Genomic DNA, 26,976 nt, shown 5'->3' with positions numbered 1-26,976 from the left:
TGGGCAATGGAGGTAAAGTGGCACATGGTCCGATTTCTGTGTTACACTTGTTTCGGAGCAGAGTAACTCCATATTTTGCATAGGGAATTCCTGATTTACAAGCTCAGGCTAGCAGACCACTTTCACAGCAAATATGTTATGTAGTTTTGATGCAAATAAATGTGTGCCTTGCTCTGCTCCTCAGTGAGTGCCTTGTGAGGCTCAGACCTTTGGAGTCTGAATTCAGGGTGTTTGGAAAGGAAACTGTGAGAGATGCCACCTACTCCAACTCATCCTCCACTTTCCAAACAAACATGGCACAAACACATTGTAAATAAAGATGACTTCAGACACAGCTCTTTTCATGGGTGAATGAGTTACACTGGGCGTTTTACTGGCAAGCGAAACGTTACTTGGATTCCACGTTTGAATACTTGATCTGTTAGCGCTGCTGGATTCTTTCGTTCCTGTGTATTGATTTAAAGTCTCTACTGCAAACAAGCAGTCAGCTCACTGGAAGGCAGCATTTGGGGGAGATGCTGATGCCCAACTAGTGGCTGACAGAGCCTGGGTTTGCTCCAGTCAGGGCTGCAGCAGCAGGGTTGTGTTCTCCATGGCTCCAGGACGGTGTTTATGCACATCTCACTCTGCCCAACAGTCACCAGAAAACATTATTTCTGCTGCGGGCCGTGGCAGTTTGGCAATGCCTGTGCTCTCGATGCTGTAATAAAGCATTGGCATTATCCAGCAGGATGAGGAGGATCATGTTTACCTTCACTGGAGTATGAACTGGTTAAGGCTGTAATTCAAGAAAGCAATTGAGCATTTAATGTAAATCCGTCATTGTTCTGCACATACTGAAGCATGTGTTAAACTTTGACTTTAATGAGACTTGACCAAGTGTTTGAAGGTCTGTATGTACTTAAGATCTGCTGATATCACGAAGACTGTTTAGCTGGACTTTATGCACAGTATGAATAAACACAGGTTTAATATCAGATAAAAGAAGTCCTAATAAGAAAGTTTTTTTGGCAGATCAGTCTTTTGACTTTTGTTTTCGTGAAGTCTGTTGCAATTCATAATGCATCCTTCTTTCATTTTGGAAAGAATTGAATAATTTAACTTATAATTTTATGAGGCCCAAATATTTTTGAATAGTCAGCAGAATCCTTCCTTGGTTGTTTGGAAGCTTAAGGGGTTTAGAAAGTTCTTCCTTAGAGATAAATAAGCTGTCACTTCATGATGAAGAAAATCAAACTTGTGCTGTTGATTTTGGCTGTGGTATTTGCAAAAGTATGAGAGAAATTTTTGCAGTCCTAGAGTGCTCCATGTGTTAGCATTTAGCTTTCCAATGCCACATTGTGCCTCTGATAGCATTTCTAAAAGGTAAACAGAAATGTCAAAATAATGAAAATAAAAGATTAACCATTCTGATTTTTGTGAGTTTGAAATCAAATCTATATTGCAAATTAATAGAAAGCCAGATCAGATTTCAAAAACTGCTTATTACACCATTGCCTGGCTTTTTTTCTTTCCTGCCTTCTTCTGAAGGCCTTTTTCAGACTTCACCAGATTTAGATTGTGAAATGTCTAAACAGAGGTTCTAAACAGAAACCTGGGAGGTATAGAAAGTATGCCAAGAGCAAATTAGTTTACTTAGTTCATGACTTTAATACACCCTTGCAATTAGCAGAGTATTTCCTTTGGACTGTGGTCTCAAGGTATGCATTTCTATTCAGGATTTTTTTTTTTTTTATTTGCTGCCTTTAAATGAGAAAAACCAAACTCCACAGTTCTGCTTTGCTGGATCCATATGTACCAGGAGTTTGATCATGTCCAAGTTACAGTTTGACTCACAATTCAGCATCTCTAAATGCCTGGGCAGGTGAGAGAAAAAAGACTGAGTTAGGAGGTGGTTGCAAACAAAGCTGAATTAGGCAGTAAAACCTACTGGTGAAATCTTTCCTCTGATACACAAGCTTGTCATGGGCACACACACTGAGGGATGTGTTGTTTCCTGGGTTCTTCTGCTGGAGAAAATGCATCTATGTGCTGAGTAAAATATTATGGCAATAAACGTTGCTGAAGGCACTGGTCCCCTTTAGAGCTGAATCTTCCCCTACAGGTATCCAGCTCCCAGATTCTCTGTCTCTCTGCAATCTTCCCACTTCCTTCAACTAACTTCACTTCCTTCTCAGTGCCAAACCTTCTAGAGACAGCGTCAGCTCAGCCTAAATCTTCCAGAGCCACCTTCATGCTTGGCTCTTCCCTCCTGGGAAAACAACTACAACCCACCCAGTAGCTGCCAAATTGGCACCCACAATTGCAGTGTCTTGACCCAGCATGACACAACCCCTCTCCCCCAGATACCGATCCTGCCCACAAACCCCCCACAATGGCAGCTTGACCCTGGCTGACACAATTGCCCCTTGTGTTTGCCAAACCCACAAAATTATAGGGGTCGTGCAGGAAAAGGCCGTGAGGTGGGTGAGTTCGTGCTCTCTGTGCTGTCTGTGACACTGTGACCCTATTCATGGGCACATCCCTGCAGCAGGACTCGGCAGCCTGTCTGCAATGCATCGCTTTAAATTGTAGCCTTAAAAGATCCTTTTTTTAGCTGCAAATGAAAGACCCAATAAGAGTTTAAAAAATAAAATTTAAAAAAAAAAAGGCAGAAATGTATTAAGATTAGTAAGAACCATCTGATGCTGCTTCCTTAGTCCTATCTTTTTTTCTGTTTACAATCTTGGTCTTTATTTTTGAACATGTGTGTAGACTGCCATGCACCCAAATCCAGTCTCATAAGTTGTAGTCATACATGAGAAATCTTCAAGCTATCGAAGATATGTTGATATTTGGCATAGAAGAGCTATCTGATGGTCACTCGGGTTCCAGCCCAGTTGCTTTTAATAGCTAGTGGTGTTTTAACTATGTATTCTAGTTCCACCAGTTGGAAAATGGGAGAAATTATACCTCCTCAGTTCAAAGAGGAGATCTGTGCACTAATCAGACAGTGATTATAACACATGTGTTCTAAAATGTAATTTCATATAAATAAATCTATGTATACTTATGTATAATATAAATATATGTAGAGTGTGTAAATGTGCACATACATACATGTCTCTGAGTCAATGTGCACAATACACATGTAAAAGATTATATTTTTATTATTTTTTTTTTGCTAGTGTGTTATTAATTTACTCATGTGCCACTGAGTGGCCCTGGCTTGGAAGCAGGATTTGGGGAGCTCTGCTCCCAGATGTGTTTTGCTGCAGGCCTGCTGGCTGTGTGCTGGGGCAGGATGCAGCAGTGCCATGCTCCTTACAGGGAGGTTTTCTCGGGGCTTGCTAATACAGGGAAATTTACTGGCATAATTATACCCGTATAATTATGCTGGAGTAGTTATACTGCTGTAACTCCCATGTGAATGCTCTTGTGCTGCAATAATAGTGCCCATATGGGGAGTTATACCAGTATACTTCTACTGGAAAATATCTCCATGTAGGCAAGTCCTTCTTTAGGGGCAGATTTTGCAGACCAATGCACTGCCCAGCCCTTCCAGGCCCTCCTTTTGTACATTGTGGTTGGCTTTTGGCAGCCACATTTTGTGCATAGGAAAAAGTTGTTTAGAATCCCTACCAGAATCTTTGAAAAGAAACAAACATTTTCCTTCACCAAGGCAACATTTTTTTTTTCTTCAGTCGCTTTATTTATTTTTTTAATATCTTTTAATATATAACAATAGAGATGTAACTTCTGACTTTTGGGTTCAGGAATTTTCTTTTTAGATGTACTAAGGATCAGATATAAGCCATGTCTGGAAGCAATACTTGGCCAACAGCTGAGGGTGTGTGTATGTGTGTGTGTTCATCTATCCATGATTCATTCTGAGGGCTGTTTTAGCCTTCATAAAATATTCATGCTGGTTGTGCATGGTTCTATAATTGCCATCTCAGGCCTTGAATTATTTATAGGTTGTACTGTTCACATAGTCTCATTTACTGATAGAACAGATAACACTATACAAGAGGATCCCAAACACTCTAATGCCTGTTACTTTGCATTAAGTAGTGGAATTATATTACTGTAGGTGTAAAATGCTGGCCTTTTTCTCCTCTCGCTTTAATATATCATTTTTGTATTTATAATATGCTAATTGTTGAGATGCTGTTAAGCCTCATAATTCCTGCCGAGTTTTGCAGAAATCAAGATGTGGTTGAAATGATTTAGCTCTTGATCCCAAAATGATTGTTCTAAATCCACCCCCCTCCCTTCCCCCGGTTGTAACACCCAGGGTAATTTATTGAAGTGATGTATGAGTACACATGCATACCTGAGCTCCTTTGTTTTACACTATTGATCAGTTTGTGTATCTTAACTGCTACAAACATTCAGAAGTCCAGCTAATGCAGACATTCACCAAGTGTATTTTCAAGTTCATTGTACTCAATTAAGCACTGACTATGAATTCATCATGAAAAGTGATCTTATTTCCATCAAATTTCCTATTCATCTCTTCTGTGATTAATTCTGCCAGCTTTTCTGACCTACTTTTGACTTTATTTTTTCACAGAACATGTGGAATTGCATCAGTTTAGCTTGGACATATAACGCACTTGGAGTTTTCTTTGCCTGCTCAGATTTTGGTTTATTTATTTTCTGAAACAAGTGCTAATTCTGTGTGGAAAATGCAGCTGAGGTAGATAGTATTTTAATTTTTTTAATCCTTCTGCTTTTCTAATGGAAGAAAATAATTCTTGGAGTAGAGATTCAGTCACTAGCAGAGCCATGCACTGTAATACCTTCCTTTCTTTTCCCAAAAACTCTTGCAAGTTTTTTCAAAGTCACTTAATATTGGCTTTTCCTTAAGTGACTTGATGGTTAAGAGTATAGTTTTTAGAGAGTATAAATAAAGAGGATAAATGAAAGAATATAAATAAAAGAATATAAATTGTGTCCCTGCTATAATAGAGAAGAGCAATAGGGACACATAAGAAAGGGAGGCTGCTGGTGGCTCTGGAATAGCACAGGATCCTGCAGAACACACCCAGCCAGGGTCTTTGCAGAGCTGCTGGTTCCTGCAGGCAGGTGGGAAGGAGAGCTGGTTAAAGCCCTTCATTTCAGTGCAGCTGATTTCTTGCTCACACAGGGATTAGGAAGGATGTTCTTCCAGCTGAGTTTCTGTTTGGCTGTTTTCCTCAGGGAACCAGTTCCCAAACACCAGCACCAGCTCTGCTCCAGCTGACAGGCTGGGGCTGCTCCTGCCCTTCTGGGCCTCTGCCGTGTTCCCCAGCAGCAATCCAAGGAGATCCTCACTGTGGGATTGTGTGCCTCTGCCTCTGGTGGCAGTGGGCTGAGTCTTGTATTGGTAGTGCTTTGCTCCCTTGTGTCGCCAGAGGTCTGAGGGATCTCTGATGTTCTGGAAGGGAGGAGCCAGGCAGGTATTGTGCAAGAAGGAAAAGGTGTTTGGAGGCTTAGCAGTGTTTATGGATGCAGCATCCCTGCTCAAGGGAAGTCTGAGGGCCACAGGTAACAGAAGAGGTGAAGATTGAAAGTTTACCTCTCTCAGAGCAAAGTGGGGATGAAGGCACATCTAGGATGAAGCCAAAAGGAACTGCCAGAACAAAAATAGAGCAAAAAGAAATGTTTCTGCAAAACAAACCATTTTGGTGAATAATAAATTCTTGAGAAAATATGTCTCTGCCTGAGCCCTTATTTTTCTTTATAATAAATCATTATAAAATAAACCTTGCGACATTCCCCGTTCTGTACAATGGGCTGAATTGAAAAGAGCAGTGTTCTTTTCTGTGTGATTTTGAGAGCCCTGAGGGTCCCTCAGAGAATGAAACAATGTTATTGTCATGCAGATTTCTCTTCTTTTCTTCAAAATTTCCGAGATTCCATGAATCCCTTGCAACAGGGTAATTCTACTTTTTCCCTTTTTAAGGCTTTCTCCAGCAGTGCCTGTGTGGTGGCCTTATTGCAATCTTCACCTTTCTTATGGAGTTTTATAAGTTTTCAGAGCTTAGTGTGGCTGCTGTGACATGCAGACAGTACTAAGTTTTCACATTAGCACTCAGCTTACTTTTTTTTGCTTTTCCTGCTCTTTAGACCTGAATATGTATTGCAAAGGAAAAAAAAAAAAAGAGAGATGATGAAGATTGTTCTTATTTGTTGTGTATTTTGTGGTAGGTCTGGTGGCCTCTGGTAGGTCAGATTTCTATACAAATGTTGCTCCACAAAATATGTGGCTGAAGGGCCTAAAGATTGTAAATGAATGACAGGATAGTGAGGAGAATGGGATTAAAAAAACAAGTGATGCAGGTGCCTTACTGCTGAACAACTCAAATAATTTGGTTTCTTTCCGATATAATGGTCTCAACTTCACAGAGTTACTTGGAGGGAGAATTAGCACCATATAATTTCTGAGTTAGGTGCTAGAAATACAGTATTGCTCTTTGAGAAAATAACACTTTATTACACAATTACCAAATAAATTTTCTTTAGTGAAATTGTTAAAATATTTAATATCTTGGGGAGCTGACCTCTGACTATACTCTGAAACAGTTTTCTTCAGCACCAGGTAGTGCCCAGTTACATGGAGTGCAGGAGCAGCAATGCTCAGGCCTTTCAATAGAATTTTACAATCTCTTTTAGTCTAAAGGTATGAAGTGCCAAAAAAACTGGCACATGACCTAGAAAAACAAATTGGTAAGTGTGGTTCTTTCACTGGTACTGCCTGTATAGACAGAATAATTTTCTTAGAGACATTTAAAGCCTATGAATCCCCCTTTATATATCAGAAGTCTTTAAAAATATCTAAGATTTTTTTTTTTATGCCAACAATACATGAGAGAATCCTGGATGTGTGTGACACCTTTTAGAAAGTGTCTTTGTCTTTATCCTTACTGTACCTGTGTGCTAGGGAAGTGTCATGATCCCTATTTTAAAGATGGGAAAAGAAGACACAGAGAGATTTAAAAGTAGATTTATAAAGGTGTTTTGACTTCTAAAGGTGCAGTAAAATGTGCAGTAGGACTTTCAAGAGGGCTTAATTGCATCTTTAGCAGCTTAAAAGCAACTTCATATACAAAGTATATGAAGCAGAGACAGGAATCTGGATCTTCTGAGTCCTGGTCTAGTCCTTCAACCATTGGGTGGCTCTTCCAGGGTGGATTGATTTTGGGGAAAAAAAAGTATTACTTTATCCTTCACTGTTGTTCAGTATTGCCACTTCAGTGGACATGGAAGCATTGAGTTATGGTTGCTGGAAATAAGCAAAGAGCTTTAATTTATGAACTTTCTCAAGATGATGTTTTGGCACATTGGAGGTTTTTCTCCAAGAGTTTTTTCATACTGGCAGACTCTCAGACATGATTCTTTCCCACAAATCTTCAATTTTTTTTCACAGGGCAAACAGGGGCAAAAAATTGTACCTAAAATTCAGAAAGAAAATTCAGTCGTGGTAGGATTGCTGGGGCTGTCCTGCGCAGGGCCAGGAGCTGGACTTCAGTGATCCCTATGGATCTCTTCCAAAACAGAATATCCTGTGATTCAGTCAGCTCTATCAGTCTCAGACCTGCTGTGGGCTCATCACCAATGCATTCACAGTCTCAGTTAAACTTTTCAAATTTTTGTGTGTGTTCCAGTATGTTTTGTTTCATAAGGAATGTGTTGCTGTAACAGGATACGTTGATGTAAAAGAGACCATAAGGGTAAAACTGGCATTACTGTCAGGAAAGCTTTGTTACAAAGCCAAAACTGGGGTTCTGGTCTGTGCTTTGGTAAGAGCTTCCAAGGGTTGAGGAGGTCATCTCTCAGAGGTCCTTTGGTTATCTGTCCTCTTCCTCTGCTGCTGACAAACCAGTTGAGCTCTATAAAAGCTGCTTCCAGTGACAACTTCCCTCCTGGCCACAATGTGCATTTGCAACATGCAGTTTTATTACTGCATATAGTACTTTAATGCAGCTGTATGTAGATCCAGATGTCTTTCATCATTACTGAATCTGCCCCAGCTGTACCCAAAGTAACCAAAAAGACACCGACATTTTCCCTGTTACCTTCCAATGCTTACACTTTTAACAGGAAAATAGGAAGAAGGATGTTAAAATGTGCATGTATATCATGTGCACATTTTTTCTTCATGAACTTTGTTACTTTAAGTTATTAAGTTACATATTATTCATAATGTTCAAAAAAAAAATCAGTTTTGCTCAAGGAGTAGTAAAGAAACTATTGGTGCCCCGCCAGTCATCTGCAGTTTAGCATCACATTTTGCAATACAATCTACGGTGTTTCATTTCTGTTTCAAGTTGTGCTTGTAATATTTCCACTAAAAATGGAAATATTACAGGTGTTCAGGCTAATTGTAAGTCAAACCAAAGATTTGGCCCCACCTGTATGTAGTATTGCTATAAATGATAGTATCTATAAACTTGCTTGGCTTAAACTGGTGCAAGTGAAATTGTAATGTGATATATACAGTAGATGTGTTTTTGATAAAATTGCTGAAGATTTTTTTAATACATTCCTATAATACTGTGTGGTATCTAGCGTTCATATATATGCATGTCTGAATAGATACATGTTGATAAAATGTAATGACTGGGCTGGAAAATATTCCGCATTAAAATGCATGAAATACACCTGTAACAGCACCTTCAGGTGCACATTATCGACGCTCTACACCATTTCCACACACGGGGTGTGTGTACATGTGCACACACACACACACACACACACACACACGTGCCCACGTGTGCACGTGCAGCTCTGTCTTGTTGTGGTCCCCAGTGTGCAGTTCATAGTTTGGAGAGAAATCATCCTCCATCATTCGTCACTGCTGAGCTGCAGCAGCCCAGGCCAGCACATCATTTGTTAACAGCGACAAAGCCGCGCTCATAAACGCCGACATGTTACATTAATTTATAGGCACTGAGTGACTTATTAAATGTGACGTGTGAAATATAACAGGGCCCGGTATGGATGATTAGGTTTTGGGCTTTGAATTGTTGACAAGGCAGGGGTAATGAATTGCGGGACACAAGCTAGTATGTTTCCCCCTCATTAGTCAGTATTAGCTGCATTAATAGTAATAATTGGATATATTCATCATTTAAAATGTTTTAATAAATGTTTGGACAGCACCTGATCTAGGCTGTCAAATATTAGACTGGAAGGTTTGTGATGGGAGAAGAATTATGCTGTTCCTTCTGCAGAGATTTATACAGCCTAAGGGGTGCCATTTGCCAATGTCCTGGAAGAGGTAACGGGTGGAAATAGTTTGGAAAAAGACAGTGCAACAAGAGAGAGACCAGCCTTTCCTACATTTCAGGAAGACATTTCCAATTTATTCTAAAGACTTTTGGTTCTGAGCTCAGGTCTCCAAGGCAAGGTCTCAACTGGTTATTTCTGGCTCCGCGCCAACCTCAGATTAGAATTTTACAAAAGGTGTGCATGTTGCCTTCTGAATTTCTGTTTCCTTCCCTGCTGCAGACTGAATGTTGCCCAGAGCTCGGGAACTTTCCAATTTGGGGTTTTGGCTTGGACTCATCATTACTTTGAGCTATTAACATATTTAAAATTCCAGGAACTTTTCTGCCTGGACATCTTAAAAGCATGTTGCTCGATGGGATGAAGGCAAGGAATTTCTGTGGGTGTTCTGCCAGATCCACTTCCATTCTTGGTTTCTGTATCTCTAATGCATTATTGCCTATAATTCAATACAAAGATTCCTCTGATAAAAGAAAATAGTTTTGGGGTTTTTTACTTCATTATTTTGTGATCTTTGGAAGTGGAATTTAAAAAATAACCTAAAACTGTTACCAAGGAAGACAGACTGCATTTGTCTCTTGCTTTAAAAGTGACATGTAAGTGAACATTCTAAATGACTGGTTGGAGATCAAGAAGACCATGTCCAGCCGCAAAAAAAAAAAAATCAGTTCCAAACTTGTGAGACATCACTTTGCTGTAACGTGTTATGTAATGAAACCCATTTTTTAAAAGCAACCTTCAGGATATAAAAAAGCAACAGCACATGAAGTTATTGGCACTGCATCACTAGACTGACAATTTTTTATTTTAAAAGAAGAGTCCTCTAAGGAAAAGCCTCACTAGTGTGGGAAGCAGTGTTTGGTGACTCAGTAGGAGGTTTGCTTCCCTTTCAGATGCTGCTGAAGAGGTGTCACACTAGGGAGTGCTGCACTCCTGGAGGTGCTGTCTTTCAGGAGAGACACAAAGTCAAGTGTCTGACCACCTGTAGTTGTAACAAGTCCCAAGATACTTACTGCAAGGATGAAAGTTTTCTCCTCAGTGTCCTTGTAGCTGCTTGTACTGAGCATTGGGAATCTTTAAGATGAAGGGATCTTCATGCTTTCCTAAATACAGTGAACCAAACCTCTTTGTATTCATGAACTTACTCTGTGCAAAAAGTTGAGGGAGGACTCAGAAGGTGTCCAGGTGGCTATAGATAGGCAACACTGCAGCTCCAGGATGGCAGAAAAGCTTCACTGCAGGGGTTGGAACAGTGCAGTAATTTTGCACTTGTTGCAGTTATTCTGCACAGTGGAAGAAATCTTTGTGGGTAGAAACATGGTCATTCAGTCGTAATCAGAATGAATCGTACTTCCCAACTTGTAGTAATGTTATTTCATTGAATAGACACCAAAGTCACATAGAACTTGTATGTGACAATGCACATTGCCTCCTGATTTTGAATCAAGCCTTTAGCATTATATTGTCAGGGTTGTCTGTTAGTTGGTGGTTATTTCTGACAAGTTGATGTGAGGGTATTTTAGCATGTTGTCTAACACGTAAGTGTCTGCTCATAAGTTTGCATTGGCACTGCATTCTTCGAACTCCCTCTTAATTTTTATTTGGAGATTAAACAGGGATTTAAAACTTAGAATCGTAGAATCATTAGGGTTGGAAAAGACCTCCAAGGTCATTGAGTCCAACCTTTGACTGAACACAAACCTGTCAAATAAACCACATCACTGAGTGCCACGTCCAGTCCTTTCTTGAACACCTCCAGGGATGGAGACTCCACTGCCCCCCTGGACAGCCCCTTCCATGACTACATGACATGTTGTCACATTCATAATAATTTGTTCCAGAACCTTCTCTGGCACTGTGGTCAGGCTGACAGGCCGGTAGTTCCTCACATTCTCCTTCTGACCCTTCTTGTAGATGGGAGTCACTCTGGCCAACCTCCAGTTGTGGGGGACCCTCCTGCTTAGCCAGGAAGGATAACAAATGATGGGGAGAGTGGCTGGGGGAGCTCTTCCACCAGCTCCCTCAGTTCCCTCAGTACTGTAACTTGATATTGTATGTTGAGCTGATGAGGTTCATCAAGCCTTTGGGCACATGACTGTGGGTTTATTTCCTGTACTACTTAACTCTGGACCTGGAGTCTCCACTCACTAGTAGAGATGAAAATTTGTGTTTTCTCTAGGTTTATATTAATATCTCTGAGATCAGACCCTGATCTTGTCATCACATTGTTTAGCCAGTCATCTGAAAGGCTTTCAGCCTTTTAATTAGTGAAATGTATGTATTATAGAAATGATAACATGTTTTAAGTTAACTATTATGCAATTACGTCTGTAGTGGAATTTTATCACAGCTACAGACTTGAGTGAAAAGAGAATAATCAATATTCAGTACTCATGTCAAGTTCTTGATGAGTTTAAGCTACTGTCTAGTTGAAAAGATTTTGGGTGAAATTTGCTGTTGATGTTTCCATTACTGAGGAATTATTTTTTTTCCAGGGAGGTGATAGAGGGGGAGCAACTGTAAGTTTTTTGCTGATGCTTTTTACTCTTTGCCAGTTGCCAGCACAGTTGCTCTCAAAAGCAGAACAATAGAACATAAAATAGAACTAAAGAGTAAAAGGTTGTTAAGTTGCAAGTACTTCCTACTCTATTGAATTGTAACTTTCATTGGTAAGATGTAGATGAACAACAACTTTTATCTTTCTGCCCTGACTGCTTGGCAAGGTTCCTTAACTGCTCATTGTAAACCTTTTTTCCATTGCTTATGCTGTCCTCTGCAGTGATACAGAAAAGTAATAATTCTGCAGTGCTGATATAGTACTTTGTAGACCTTCATGTTCTGTGTTTTGTGGGTGTAAATCCTGTTGATCACAGGTATCATCCCTGCTTTCACACAGAAAGGCATCTTGGTGACACCCAGGAAAACAGGAGAGATTCCAAGTCCTGACTGTGTTTTCACACACGTGGAAGATGTCCACAGCTGTTCCCTGCTCCCCTGTGTAGGGTATCGAATGCTGTGCCTCTGTCCTTACAGTGTTTTGGTCTGTTGAACTCTGTGCTAAATATGCTGTTTCTCATAATTCCAACCAATTAAGTACACGGTGGCACAAGCATAATTTATGTTATTACAGCCAACTCGTGTTCTTACTTTGCTCCAATTCTAACTTGTCACTAGCATCCTGATCTGAATTCTACTCCAGTTTGGGAGTTTTGTCCTTCAGCTTGGGTACCCTCACTGGATGGTAGCTTCAAGGGCAGAGAAAATATTCTTGTTAGCTGGATCACCTTTCCTGACTGGTGCAAGAGATAACTTTGTAGCTATAGGCTACAATGCCTTTTCTACATCTCTCTGCCACAGAAGAGTGCATCAGCAAAAGTCTTTTTCCTACGTATTCAAGGCTCATTGCTTTAAGAAAAGCTCTGAAGTACTTAATCCAAAACTTGTGATATAAGCAGATATGATTGGATTCTACATATCTTCTGCTGAGGTCATTATTTCTAAGGTTAATTAAGCTCTTTCAATGTCATGTTAAAGGTAGCAGACATATGCAATATTTATTGATGACATCTCCAGCATTACATAGAGTGTGATCCTCTTGCCCAGCACATCAGAAACCCTCTTTTCCCTTTCCTCTTTCAGTCTTTCCCCTCCAGTGGTGAATCCCAGCGAATTTTACAATCTGGGTCACTTGCCCATACAGACAGGAGGAGACCTGCAGCATTTTATACCTGAAGCCATTTCAGGATTCTCTGCAAGTGCCCCTGGAATATCTTCTCTTGTTGAACCACCACATGCACAACTCAAACAAAGTGCCTCCGCCTTTCCACAAAACAGCCTTTTGCTTCCTTCCAGCACTCAAAATAGCCACTACACTCCGGATCCAGTGCTCACTGCCAGAGCTCCCTGCTGCAAAGGAAACGAAGGCTTTATTCTCTTAAATATCATGAAACAATGGGAACCCCTGGATGGAATGTCCAGCTTGTGGGCAGGAGCTGAAGGCAGCACTTGACTTTCTTCAACATTTTTGCACTTGATCCCTCCTTGTATAGATACAGATATACATTTGCATATTTTTTTTGTTTCTGGACAGCTAATTATAGACTCACCCTACTGGTTTATTTAAAAAATTCCTTTTAATTGTTTTTTTTCCTTTTTTTCCAAGAGAACCAAAAAAAGATTATTACAAAAAGTAAAATCACATCTCCCAGCAGCATCTCTTGTTAGACTGTTCTTTGTCACTTACTCTGAACAGTTTCCCAGTTTAGTTTAGTTTTTAATTTATTAAAAGTTAGCTTTCAATAGCTTTAAGTTATTGTGAATTTTTTTCTCCCCCACATAAGCTACTTCACTGCTGCTACTTTACTTGAAGCAAACACTTAATTTGTTCTTTGAAGTCCAGTTGTCTTAGGAGAGGATGCAACCAATCTCTCACCATACTGACACTTCCCAGATACTTTTCTGTAATCACTGTGATGAGTCAGGTGAGGTAAGTTCCACCTAGCTTCATGGCAGGATTGTGTGAACAGGAGATTTACAGTCACATTTCTAAATTGACCATCACTGTTGCAGTTCTCCTGAGGATTTAGTGATGCAAAAACTGAGACTGGGGTGTCAATCCAGCAGTAAATCCCTCAGTCTTGCAATGTATATCTTGCTGGGCATCCTGAGGCAGAGGAACAGCTGGAGCTGAGAGCCCCTGAGCTTGCCCAGAGTCAGAATCTCGTGGTCACACTTCTGCACTTGGGCAAAGTTTCTGTTGCATTTCTCTGGGGCTGGAAACTCCTAGGGTTTTGTATTTTTAGCGTTTTTGAGACATGAATCAACTCAATAATCACTTTTTTCATTTCTTATGTTCTTCTGATTTTTCTTTGCTGTTTCTCACTCTTCAGGCCATCTGTCCTGCATGTAAATCTGGTGAAAAATAATTTCCATGTCATTCTAAACAGACCTCCTGGCTTTTTTTTTTTTTTTTTTAAAAAAACATAAAGCATTTTCCACGTAAAAAAATTTAAAAAAAAAATTTCCTGAGAAGAAATCCGAGCAGGTTCTGAGCCAGGTCTCAGGAGGGAACACTGTTGTAACATCATGTCTACACCTGGTATAAATGATCAAGGATCATCTGTTCAGGTGGAGTTTGAGTAGCATTTCATCTCTGCTTGTGCAGGAACTTTTCTCAGTGCTTTAGAGGCTTAAACTCTGGCCAGAGGGCATAATGCACATGTCCTTTAAACAGCCTCACCCTCTGGCTTTTGCAGATTTGGGCGATAGCAGTGGTGTTTTGATTTTATTTAGGGATATTGTTGGTTTCAGGTTGTTTGAGGAATCATTGGTTATTGTATTTGTGAGCAGATTGCACACAATTTTACATGCAGGTGACTTGCATGTCCCTGATCCAGGGAAAGGTGGGAAACGTGTTTCCCACACTTGAAACATTCACCATGTGAATCTTCATAACTCTCTCAGGAAGCTGACGAAAGAAACATGTCATCAGCACCCTCAGCTCAAGGTGACACGTTTTAGGGTCCCATGCTTGCTGTGAGAAAAGCAGCTTCAGATGGTTGGATTAGCACTGCTCTCCAGCACACCCTGACTTTGACACTGCTGCAGCTTTTTGGTGACCATGCTAAAGTTACAGCAGTTTACCTTGAGGTAGCAGGCAACCAAATACTGATATCATGTTGCAATAACAGTAATGCTGTTATCTGTCATCACTTACACTGAACAGAGGTTCTTTTAGGAAAAGTATGACTCTGGCAGGGCTGCTAATTCAGTGGCATTGTGTGAACTATGATGGACCACAGAGCTGGTTTATAGCTTTTTTCCAGTGACTGAAGTCTAATGTGTTAAGTAAAAATTAAAAATGGTTAACCCACTTGAGTGCCCTGGTATTTGAGGGGTGAAACAGGAGTGAAATAGGGAGAGACTGAAGGGAAAGTAGCTAAACTGAAACAAATTGATAAAATATGGGGGGTTTTGCTAAATAAATCAGGATAAATTCTGTTGGTTGTGTAACTGTACTCACTTCATAATAAAATTCTTCAGTGCTGGAAAGTCTGTCACGATTTCAGCTAAAGCACTGGCCCATCAGCTCATAAAGAGCAATCTGTGACTTAAAGTATGCAAAGAAAGGCAGAGCTGGGAGGTTTCTGTGCTATATAAACTGACAACTGAGCTGTGCATGGGACTCTGCTGATCTCACCGTGCTGTTTGTGTCAAGGTGTAAAGGATGTGTGTATGTTCAAATATCTTGGATTGAGCTCCCATAAACCAAGTACCCTATTCTGCACATAGATGGTGTAAACTCCTTCCAACTTTTTTGTTTTTATATCATATGAAGGTAGCTGCAGTTCAAATTTAATAAATTGTTAGGCAATGGAGTTGGGCACAAGTAAGGAGATATAGGAAAATTCAGATTTTTACTAGTTTAAGGAAAAAAATATTAAAAAGTCAGACCTGGGGGCAAAATTAAATTACAGAAAACTGAGCACTCAAACCTGCCTCTGGACTATTCTTAATTCTGTTTCATGATGTTGTCTTTTGATGCTGTTATCTCTCTCTTTTCTTATTAAAAGTCTGGCGAAATAAACCAAAACAGTCTCTCTGGGATTTTAACTCACTCATGGGAGAAAATGCCAAACAGACTTTCCCAAACTACTCTAAATTTCTCTGATGCATTATAACGCAGTATCAGAGAGCTGGAGAAGTCCAGAAGATGCAAGATGAAAAATTGATATGCTGTGCTTCGCTGTGCAGAACACACAGACCTGAGGAAAAGTGACTGGGAACACTTGCTGAAGCGAGCAATGAGTAATTTAAGGCTGGTTTGGGCAGTCCTGCCTCCTGATTTGGTGATTATGTGGGTGCCTCCTCAGCTATTTGCTGTGCTGAGCTGAATATTTACTGTATTGATAACAGCAAACCCTGGCAGTGCTGGAGCTCCAGGACCCAGAGCAAGTTCACAAAAATAACGTAGACTATTCTGTTTCTGTTATTATGGCACTGCCTGAAGAATCTCTGTCAACAGATTTCAACTGCTTGAGGCTTATTCTCCTTGTCATGTTGCCTTTTTCTGGACTTTTTCTGCAGTTCAGGAGGAAGATATATATTCTCTAGTAAAATAAATAATTTTTTATTTATTTTGAGTTTTTATTTTGAGGCTTTGAGACTAGGCTTTGTGTTTGTTTGTTTGTTTGTTTTGCAAACCAGTGAATTGCTTAACATCCCGTAAATGCAAAATGCATGTCTGAATTTGCTTCCATTTTAAATCAATGAGAACTCTGAATCCACAGAGGGCAGATTTAGTTTTTTTTTTTTCTTAATTAGGATATTTGACAACTCAAGAGTTTATGTTTAGAAGAGAGTGAGATGGCTGTATTTGGTGTTTAATTTCTCTTCTGCAGAATAAATTTCCTGTTGTAAAAATGCCACAAAAGGTAGCTACTGCTGTTTATTGACTAAAGAGCCAAGTAAAATCCAGCTGTGAACATGTGGGTAATAGGAGGTTTTCCCCATGTCTGTATTTGATTTCCATGAGCAGCCTCATGTTGATAAATATCAGTCTCCCATTATTCTTTTGTGAATAGTATACCTGACATGATCAGTGAATTGTATGTGAAAAAGTCCAAGGGGAAAAAAACCCTAAAACCCAACAAAACCTCACTACATAAAACTGCAACAATAGACTTGTTAGTAATATGAATCTTCATACCTTAAATAAAGAAAATTCCCCCCTGCTCCTTTCTCTGCACTTATTAGTAAGTGCAGAGGTTAAACTCAGGCATTCTATAGTGTAGGAAATTCCATTATTTTGTCATTTTTTCTCTGGCAAAGGGAAATAAAAAAATGCTTCTCCTAGTAAAATTTTTAAATGTTGAAAAATTAAAGACATTACTGTTCAGGAAAAAAAAAAACAAACCTTTAGCTTATTTTTTTAAGAAGTTTGGAATTTTCCATTGTAAGATAGGAGTTTTGATTAGAAGAGTCAACTTGAAAGGGAAACCCCCCCCAGCTTTATCCTTCTGAAATTTCTAAAGACACATTTCAAAGAATCATAGAATCATAGAGATGTTTCTATTCTAATCATCTCATTCCAGCACCCCTGCCATGGGCAGGGACACCTTCCACTATCCCAGGTTGCTCCAAGCCCCGTCCAACCTGGCCTTGGACACTTCCAGGGATGGGGCAGCCACAGCTTCTCTGGGCAACCTGTACCAGGGCCTCACCACCCTCACAGGGAAGAATTCCCTATATCTAATCTAAACCTACTCTCTCTACCTTTTGATTATTTACTTTTCCAAGTTAAATTGCATTAAGCAACACATTTTCTCTATATTTTTATTTTAGCGGCAAATTACTAACTAGATCAAGTTACCAGTAGGTGCAGGGGAAGTTACTGATTAAGAAAGAGAGAAGTGTGTGAAGAGTGCAGAGAAAACCCTGAAGATTCAAACAAAACAGAGGCAGTACACAGAGGGCTTACTCCTGGATGGGCTTTGATACTTCTCGATATGCTACATTTTCAGCACAGCTAAAATACCCCTCAGATGTTGTTGGAGGCAGCTGTATTTGTAGTATCACGTAGTCTGACAGCAGAGCTGGGTCTGTGAGATGCTGAAGTATGTGAGTAGTAGCTTTGTCTCCATCAGTACTGCTTGTGTATTTAAATTTATGCACATATTTAGTACTCTGCTGAATTGGTGTGCCGTACAGAATGGGCATGCAATCCTTTTATCTGATGGAAAGTTGCTAATTATCGCCGTGGCCCATGTATTTTGGTTTTACTAATTTTACAAACTCACATATACTTACTGCTGTGTTTCATCCAGGAGTCTAAAGTTGCCCTTTTTTTCTCAAATGTGTTTATACCTCAGAAAAGGTGTGTTTTGTCAATTTTGTTTGCCCTAGCCAGGTTTAAGTTGTATAACCAGCACTCACTCTCTGGATAGCCACTGGTCTGGCTGACCTTGGCAGCATGACAGCTGTCGTATTTTCACATGGAGGAACTGTTCTTGAACAACTTCTCCAATGTATCAGGAACAAACAAGCTTTTCTTCAGCATCAGGAATGCAGCACGTCTTCCTTCCAACTATTTTTTTCTCGTTCCACAGACCTATTTATTGTGGCAATGGCAAGAAAATCCTCCTGCTAAACCTTCGTGTTTGAGTTCCTTTAAATTCAGGGGAGTGACAGAAGAGCAAATGTAGATCATGTCAGAGCTTGCTTTCTTTAGTTTAACTCTTCAGTTATTTTTAATAAACATGGGTATTAATTTGTAGTGGCCAGAAAAGTATGAGGGCAAAATCCTTTTTACATCTGCATTGCTAGGATTTCCACTTCTCCCGTGTATTTAATTTAAATCCCTGTGGTAGTTGGCAGTGGGAAAGAGTGGGATGCTGCTGGGGAGGGTGTTGCAGAAACCCAAAGGTTTTGCAGTGTGATGGGCAATATGGGCAGCAGTGAGTGGCAGGGAGGATTTTATGCAAGTGGACTGACCTCCAGCTGGTTATGTGCTCACTAGATCCATCAGTGGAATGAGGGGAATCCAAGGATGGAAGGAGCAGGAGCAAGAAGGGAGCTGGTGTCAGGAGTTGGGAGTAGCAGCTGTGGCACCCATGGCTGGGGTATAGTTCCTCCCCAGCAGAGAGTAGAGGGTAGTGGGGAGAACAGAGTCCTGCTGGTACCAAAATCTATGGAGGAATGCAGCAGTTTTATTAAAAAAAAAAAAAAATCTTCATCTCCAAAAAGGAATTTTCTGTCAAATTGCGAGAAAAAGGGAAAATGCTCCCAGAACAGACAATAACCCATTTTTTAGAGCCTGGCAGAAAGAAGTTCACATTAATTTGGGGCCTAATTCAGAGTGGGAGTTTGTATTTAGGTGAAGGTTGTATTTCTACATCAGACCTTGCAGTTACTCAGAGATTTGTAGTAGCACAGTGCCCTGGATTAACTGCTCAGCAACTTCACTCCTTGAGTAGTTTTTGCAGCCTGCACTGAGCTGCATCTTAAAACACTTAAATGTAATCTAAAAGTAACTGGTTTTCCCCAAAACTTCACTCCCATACCCTCCAACCACGCCTATGTGGGATAAGGGGTGAAGCACGGAGTCCTTTGGTTTAATACCTATGTAAGACAGTAAATCCAAGTGCTTTGTAAAAGTTTGTGTGTTTCTGAATGGGAACTGAATCACATGGAGCTGGCTTATATTTCTCTGCTCCATATGCACAAATGCTCTTCACACCACGGGTGTTAGTAGTCAGGAAGGGAGTCAGAAAATATGTTTTGGTTGATTCATGCAAAAAAAAAAAAAAACCTTCAGTGGTAGCAATAAGTATAATTGATGACTGAGTCTTGTGTGGCAGAAGAGCGGGTGTTCAGCAATCACGTAGGTTTGGAAAGAGAGTTAAAGTTGAAGATTTTATTGAGACTCCTGTGTTTTGCACATTTTTTTCATCTTGGAAATGAATTTCAGACCCCAGTAGTTAGTATTAATGCTATATATCCTCTGTGGTTAGTAATAATGCTATACAGCCCTGCCAAATGTGGAGAAAGAATTGGAAAAAATAACCCTCTGTGAAGAAGTTAGATGCAAACAAACGGGGATAGAGGTTTATACTTACAAAGAGCTCAGTTCTGTTGGCACTTCTCCTGAACCAGTCCTGTCAATCTAAATCTGAACTATTTGCAGAGTGAAGTGTTGCTAATGAGCAAGGCTGGCAGGACCGGGCTCGAGGTGATGAAGGCACCTGAACAAGCAGAGTAAAGCAGGAACCGAGAGACTGGGCTGAACCCCATGAATCAAAATGTTCTGCCCTACCCTCGTCTTAATCCGTTCTCGTCCACCTTCCTGCCAAAGTGGGGGGAGGCCATCAGCTGGCGCGTGCTGTGCCAGCTCGGGAGCTGCTCGGCACTTGCCTGGATGAGTGTGGGATGCTTTTGTGTAGCCGGGGGGACTCCAGCTCTGGTGTGTTCCAAAACAAAGTGCAGCCTATAGTTTGTTTTGTCTTTCCGTGGAATTAAAATACAGCGCTTGGCAGAATGTGTTCTGTAGACTGGTGACTTTTTTACTTAAAATGCAGTGAGTGAACTTGGCTGTGTAAGCTTGGGGTTCCTCTGAAAACAGTTATTTTTTTCAAGTTAATTTTTTTCTGGAGTTGGTTTAATTCAAAGGAAGTTTTGTTTGCTTGCTTGCTTGCCTGAGGTTTTTGGGTAGGTTTAAACAGATGAGCTTCATTTCTTCTGCAGTTTATTTTGGTGACACTTCTGTAGCCTTTGGGGGATATAGCACAGTGCAAATGGAGTTAGACTTCGAAAGTTTGGGTTAGAGTTTTGCAGACCCCAAAAGATAACTCTTGTATTTTCTAGTGATTTTCCAAGCCTTTGAGTTGGCATGAGCTCAGACTTTGTAAAGAGAGGGAAGGCCCAGTGTTTCTCCAGAGAGCTTCACAAAAAGCTTTCCAATTTTTTTTGGGGGGGGGCCCTTGAATCAACCTTATTACTTTATTACCCATCACCTGTGTGCTTTGCAAAGTCGAACCGTGAAGGTGCTTCCCACGTTTGCATGGCTGACACTGCCTTTCACCACAGGTATTTCTAACTATTGCATGGCCCAGCTCCCCCTGGAGCCAAGGTGTTGCTCCAGGGCTGCAGCAGACGGGGAGTGGGGAGAGCTGCTGGGCTTGAAACTCATCAAAGCTGCCAAAATCCCCCGGTAAACCCAGGGCAGCGCCAGCTTCTCCCCAAAGAGTGAGTGGCTCTGAGAGGTTTTGCCACATAAGGGCCTGTTCGAGGCTGTAGGCACCAGCTGACAGGGATGTCTTTGCCTCCCAACAGATGGCCAGGCTTTTTATTTCAGCGAGCAATGTCGCACGGAGGGGTGGTCTCTGGATCCTGCCAGCGTTTCGCAAGACAGGGCCAGCTTAGGGCAAGAGGGATCTGATGTCCGTGCCCTTCATAGCTTGTGAGCTAAATGACGAGCTGTTGACAGAAAAGCCGTCATCTGAAGTGTAGGATCCTGAACTCTCCCCGCTTTTCGTTTTTCTTTGGCGGAATTAATGCCCTATTTGCTTGTCTCTCAAAATCCATCCTGGCACGAGCACAAGCCCTCGCCTGGTGGCAAGCAGTTGTCTGGATTCGAGATGCCAAGATTTGTGCTGACAGCTCCTTCTACACAATCTGAGTCAGGCTGTCACAGCTGGCCATTAGAGGCTTAAAAAGACATACATGTACAACAAATAGCACCACCTTTGCGTTACTGAATATCAGAAGCTGCTTGATGAGAAGGTGCAATGACTAACACTGTTCTTTATTTTAGTGTAAACAAACACTGTCTCCAAACCCCTGTTCAAGTGTGGTGGCTGTTTATTTTGTGTTGATTGCTTGCTCTTATTTAGAAACTCAGGGCTAGAAGGGACTTCCTGGGTCAGGAGATCCAGTCCTTGGTAATCCCAAGCATCACATCTTATAATCCTTCTCAATTACCTTGCATTTCTTTAATGAAAACAGTCCCTTGGAGTTTCAATTTGTCATTGGAGCCATTTATCGAGTACGATTTTTTTGATACAGAGTAGCAAGCACCAAAACTTACCTTGTTGAGGGGCAGCATCACAACTAGAGCAGGGCAAAGAATGCTGCTCATCAAAAAGGGATTTTCTGAAGCTGTTTACCCTGCAGTTTTGCCTTTCTTCGTGGCAGTCTGTGCAAATTCTGCTGACCTGGTGTTCAGTTTGGGTGCTAAAGGAGGGATGCTTTCAGATTGAATGTAAAATGGGATCAAACTGTTCCCCTCTCCACTCCTGGATATGGGAACAGGGCAGATTAACTTCTGCTTAGTCACTGGTGGTTATTGCATGTGTAATGCTGCTGTCTGGTTACACTGGGGTTTGAACTTGCTGCAGGATTAAACTTTGCACGGCTGAGCTTTAGTAGACCTTAGTCTGTAGTTTATTTTGGACCAAAGGCTGATAAACTTTGGCTTTCAGGGAGGAAGCCTGGAATCTGAGACCCACTGTTATTCATTGACTTGTCTTTATGAGTTTACAGTCCACTGATGCATAACACTGAAGGAAATATTTCCAGTGAAATGTTTGCTTTTTTCTCTGGCTTTGTAAAATGCAATGTCTTTTCTTAGAGATATATGTCAGGGTCATATAGCTACTTCAGTGAACTGTGTATGGTCAGGAAATAGACTGCATTAAAAATATTTCATTTTTCCATGAAGTCAGTTTTTTAACCAAGATTTCTCCTCTTCCCCTCTCAGGGATTTGGGCTCCCACTAGCCACTATTTGAGCATTAATTTTATTCACAAACAGGGTTTAATCATGGAAGGGAGATATCAACTGTATGGAACATTTTCAGTATTTTTGCATTAAATCAAAACTTGCACATGACAGTGAACTTGTAAAACAAAACTCCATTTATACATAAGGGAACTTTCATATCTGACATTTCTCTGCCCTTTTCTTGCTGTGATGAAATATGTGTCTGTCCCTTACTGCTCTGGATGGCACAGGGAGCCTGGCCATTTAGCGTGGTAGAGGGACTGACTCTGCAAAATTTAATGGCTCTAACACAACAGAAACATGACATTAATGATTAATAAATAATAAATAATAATAATAATTAGTAAATATTTAGGGTGTACTTACATGTTTTGCTAGGTTGGGGCCCATGCAAGCTCCACTTCCCTCTTTGGAGGGTCAGTGGGATGATTTATCTGAGTTGGGAATACGAACATAAGTAAGTCTTTGTTGGACCAAATGTGCAGATGTCACATAGTAATACCACACACTGTTTATAAGACATTAATGTCCGTTTCTCTTTATCCACAGGTTCTTCTTGAAATTTTTCCTCAAATGTAACCAAAATTGCCTAAAAAATGCAGGAAACCCTCGAGACATGCGTCGATTCCAGGTCAGTCAGACACGCTTCCTCCTTTAAAAATCAGCAGCTGTTAGTGACAGAAGTACTTTGACCCAAACTAACCCAGTAATTCACTGGAAGATGCTAAAAACATAAGGTCACAAAATATTGCCTGAAGCCTTCTTGTCACAGCAGAATTGGCAGGAAGTAGTTGGGTTTTCTTGCTCTGGACAAGAGAACTCTTGAAGATAATGTCATCTCCAGCGGAAGGGAAAGCATGAAAAAAAAAATTAAAATGACCTTGCTGTTGCTTTTGGTTATGGGGCTCGGAGACATTCTTTTCTGCCCAGAGAACTATTTCCCTTCTTGGAAACAGTAAATGAGCACCATGTTTATTGGAAGGGGCCGACAAGGGTGTAAGAGATATTATAAAATTAGCAGTTACTCTTTAGCAGTGGTAAAGACTCAAATGTGCATCAGTGGGATGAAGGTCCATCCCTGTAGTCAGAGCATGGAAAAAAACTACCATTGGGTGTGTCTTTCTTGGGATGTTTTGGTCTGGCCTTTCCCCACTGCTGCAGCATGTGGCACTGAAGCTCAGGAGCTGCAGCATCAACACAGCTTCAGAAGACCAAAGACAATTTTTTTATGCTACACCTATGTCCACGACTACTTTTGGGATCAAGAACATTGATGTCACTTGGGAAAATAGACTTTACATGCATTTTGCCAGTGCTGACAGCAGTGTGGAGTGGTGGCAATACTGAGAAATAGATGCTCCAACCCTTTTATTAAGACACGATCCGTAACTGTGACAATAATGCTTTACCTGAGTATGTGCTGAATAAAAATATGGGGTAGAGAGTCAAAGGACCTTCTCTTTTGGTGGGAGGAATGTATACAGCACAGGGAGAAAGCATGATAGAGTCTGTCAGTGTGGCTTTGCCTCAGGGTACTGAGGAAGAAACGTGAGATTTGTTCCATAGACCACATGGGTCTCTAGAGGAAGGCAACTCCAAAATACATTTGCTTTCTGTAGTGACATAGAACTCTGTTTGCTTCTTTTCCAGCATTGTCACAGTTCAATAAAAGTGTTAAATGTTATGTAAATGACAATATTATTTATATGTGGAAGGTCTTTTGTTGAACTGCTTAATTGCAGCAATGCTGGAAGACAGAAGGGTGCTATTTGTCCCTGAGCACAGAAGTGAAGAAATGAGGAGATGTGGCCACAGGGATTAAATTAATCAGTATAAAAGCTAGTGTTACAAGGCAGAGCCCTCGGCTTCTCACCCCACACTCCTCCCTCCATCGTGTTTCTCCTGTGATTCAAGAGGGCATTATCACCGAGAGAGAAGGTGGAAAAAGGACTCTCAGCAGCGCAGGGATTTAGTCCGAGCAGTCACCCCTGGGGCCTGTCAGAGCTTGCTTCACAACATGTACACTCTGCTGGGTTTGTGCTCCTCCAGGCTCACGGCTGATTTTCATATGGTAATGCCTTTGCGTGTTCTCTCAGAACAGCAATCAGGAGCCTGTGTCGGTGGGTAGGTAGGACATAGGAAAGGTTGTTGATCTCTTGACTTGTAAAGACATTCTGTCATACAAACCCAGCTTCACAGCAGTTGAGCTTTCCGTGTGTAAACAGAGACTGCTTAATTACACAGGTCATGTCAATTAGTGTGACCTTAGCATTTTCAAGAAATTAATCACTTTCAGCTGAGCGAACCACTCCTACTATAATACAGGGTGGTATTGAAGCTCGCAGTGTTCTGTTCAGTGCCCAGGCTTATTGTTTTACAATAGATGCTTTTGTTTCTTTCCTTTTTCCTTTTTTTTTAAAGTTTGAACTTGTTGCTCTTTTAGCAATAGGCTTCTTCAAATAAAACAGCTGGACTCTAGAGCCCAGGCTTCATTTATAATTTCTTAGCGGGAAAAGGACCGAGCATACATACAGTATCTCAGTGATATGATGCTCCTAGGTGTTTGAGGCAATGTGGTGTAGGAACCAAGTGAAATCTGGGCCTCTGTGAAGTCAGTGGAGGGTTTGCTATCAGTTACCTTTGAAATTTTGCCAGTGACTTACAAGATCTGTAATGATGACGTCAGAATTCTGGTTAAAAACCATAAGGATAAGGTATTGCCAGATACTTTTTAAATAGTAGCACACTCGTTTTACACAAAACCCAGAGACTTTTCCTTCCTTCTTTCCCCTATCTGTGCTGGACTTTGAAGCTGCCCAGAGAGTTGTCCAACTTTTTGGCCATGGTCTGTCAGACATCAGTCCCTGAAAGGTGCTGGAAGTTCTTGGAACATAGCTTATGGTTTTGCTGGGAGACGCAGTGAAGGGTCAAGGACAAGAGTCTTGCACTATCTGAGGACCAACCCTGCAGAAAATTTCCTTTCTGAGTCAATTTTAGGGTTGTTTTTTTATTCCCTGTAGCAGGGAATTGTCTGATTATCATCTGATATAACAGATGTTAGGAAAGTACAGAGTGTGTGTTGATTCAGGCAACCTGTGTTTGAAACTTCATTCAGACTCACAAACAGAAATGAATTAGGAAGTTTTATCCTGAACTTTGCGTGCAAATGTGGGAGTGTGATAAGTCTGACATAAAAGCTGTTGTGAGCCTGGAAGGAAATAAATTTCTCTGTATGTCTGAGATGTCCAGGCATGTGACAACTCGAGCAGTGTAGAGTGCCAGCAAAACTGCGTGCTGGAGCAGTGATGGCCCTGGCTGTGTTAGTTGTGTCTCTATCAGCAGAAGGAGACAGTCAGGGAGGAGAAGTCAAGTACTAAGCAGGAACTCACACAGCTGAGTTGAGCTTTCAGCTGTGCTACAGACTCCCTGCTTGTCCTTGAGAAAATAATTTACTCTCTCTGTTTCATCAACCCAGTTGCACAAAACATTTGGTGTTATCATGTATTATCACCTTTGTCCAACCTTGCCTTTTTATTCCAGAAACCCCACGGAGAAATGCTCAGTCTGGTTTTGCATTCTTCATCACAATAAGTCATCATTCTCGGTGGGACGGGCTATAGTGCCCCAATTAGTGGTAATAATAATACTACTAAGTAGGTGGTGTCATGGGTGAACTCTGCCCAGATTTTATTTTTGAGAACTAAAACCTCATTCATACAATCTAAACAGTTTTGTATGTTATTGCAATTAATGAAACCCAGGTGCCCTAGTTATCTTGTTGTTCTTGTTTTAGCACAACTGCTTGCAAACTGACACATGTCAAGTTTTAATTTAGAGAAAACTTTTCAGGCTGTGTCACTGCATAAAACCCCAAACATTCACTTATTATGAAAACCTTGAAAGTCACTTAGAAATTGCCACGCTGTTTGATTCTGTTACCACAGCCTCTTCTGCAGCCGAGGCTGCTCGTTTGCCTCCATGGGATGCTGCCACTCATGTTTGAATTGAAGCCACTTGTGTCTTATTGCAAATTTGCATAAGAGACAGAGATGATGCTTCATGAATCCCAGATAATGGAATTTGGACATGCAAGGCTCCATCCCCAGAGAAGGGAAAGGCAAAAAAAAAAAAAAAAGACTGAAAAATAGCAGTGAGAGCTGTGGCCCAATTCAACAAGGTAATTAAGCGCCTGGCCTGTCCTTGAGCACGTGAGCAAAATTACTGAGTGTATTGTACTTATGTGCTTTAAGTTTGGCACCTTTTTGAGTGTCTTGTTAAACTGAGAGTGATTTTTTGTTACTAGAATAAAGAAGTCAACACATTATAGAAAGAGGTCACCAAGTGGTGACGAAAATAAAGATGTGCTCAAGCCATTTATATCTTTCAGAAAAGTAGCAAACACTGGACAGTTTAACACTAATGACACTTCAAACCTTGGATGGA

At 40.8% G+C, this 26,976-nt stretch overlaps 1 protein-coding gene across 8 annotated transcripts in view; it reads left to right on the top strand.

Annotated features, from left to right (window-relative positions):
* Positions 1-26,976, top strand: part of EBF1 (EBF transcription factor 1) — a 273,631-nt gene that overhangs the window by 150,328 nt on the left and 96,327 nt on the right. For all 8 annotated transcript variants that reach the window (XM_027896387.1, XM_027896386.1, XM_027896385.1 and 5 more), the window contains exon 7: positions 23,083-23,164. In XM_027896387.1, the coding sequence (XP_027752188.1) occupies positions 23,083-23,164 (82 nt within the window). The remainder of the gene's footprint in view (positions 1-23,082; positions 23,165-26,976) is intronic.

The sequence above is a fragment of the Empidonax traillii genome, unplaced genomic scaffold, assembly GCF_003031625.1.
Source record: "Empidonax traillii isolate 1590-97213 ecotype Southwest subspecies unplaced genomic scaffold, ASM303162v1 scaffold495:size1017845, whole genome shotgun sequence".
Classification (NCBI taxonomy): domain Eukaryota; kingdom Metazoa; phylum Chordata; class Aves; order Passeriformes; family Tyrannidae; genus Empidonax; species Empidonax traillii.
The sequence above is the reverse complement of the archived record's forward strand: the minus strand, read 5'-3'. Positions and strand labels throughout refer to the sequence as shown.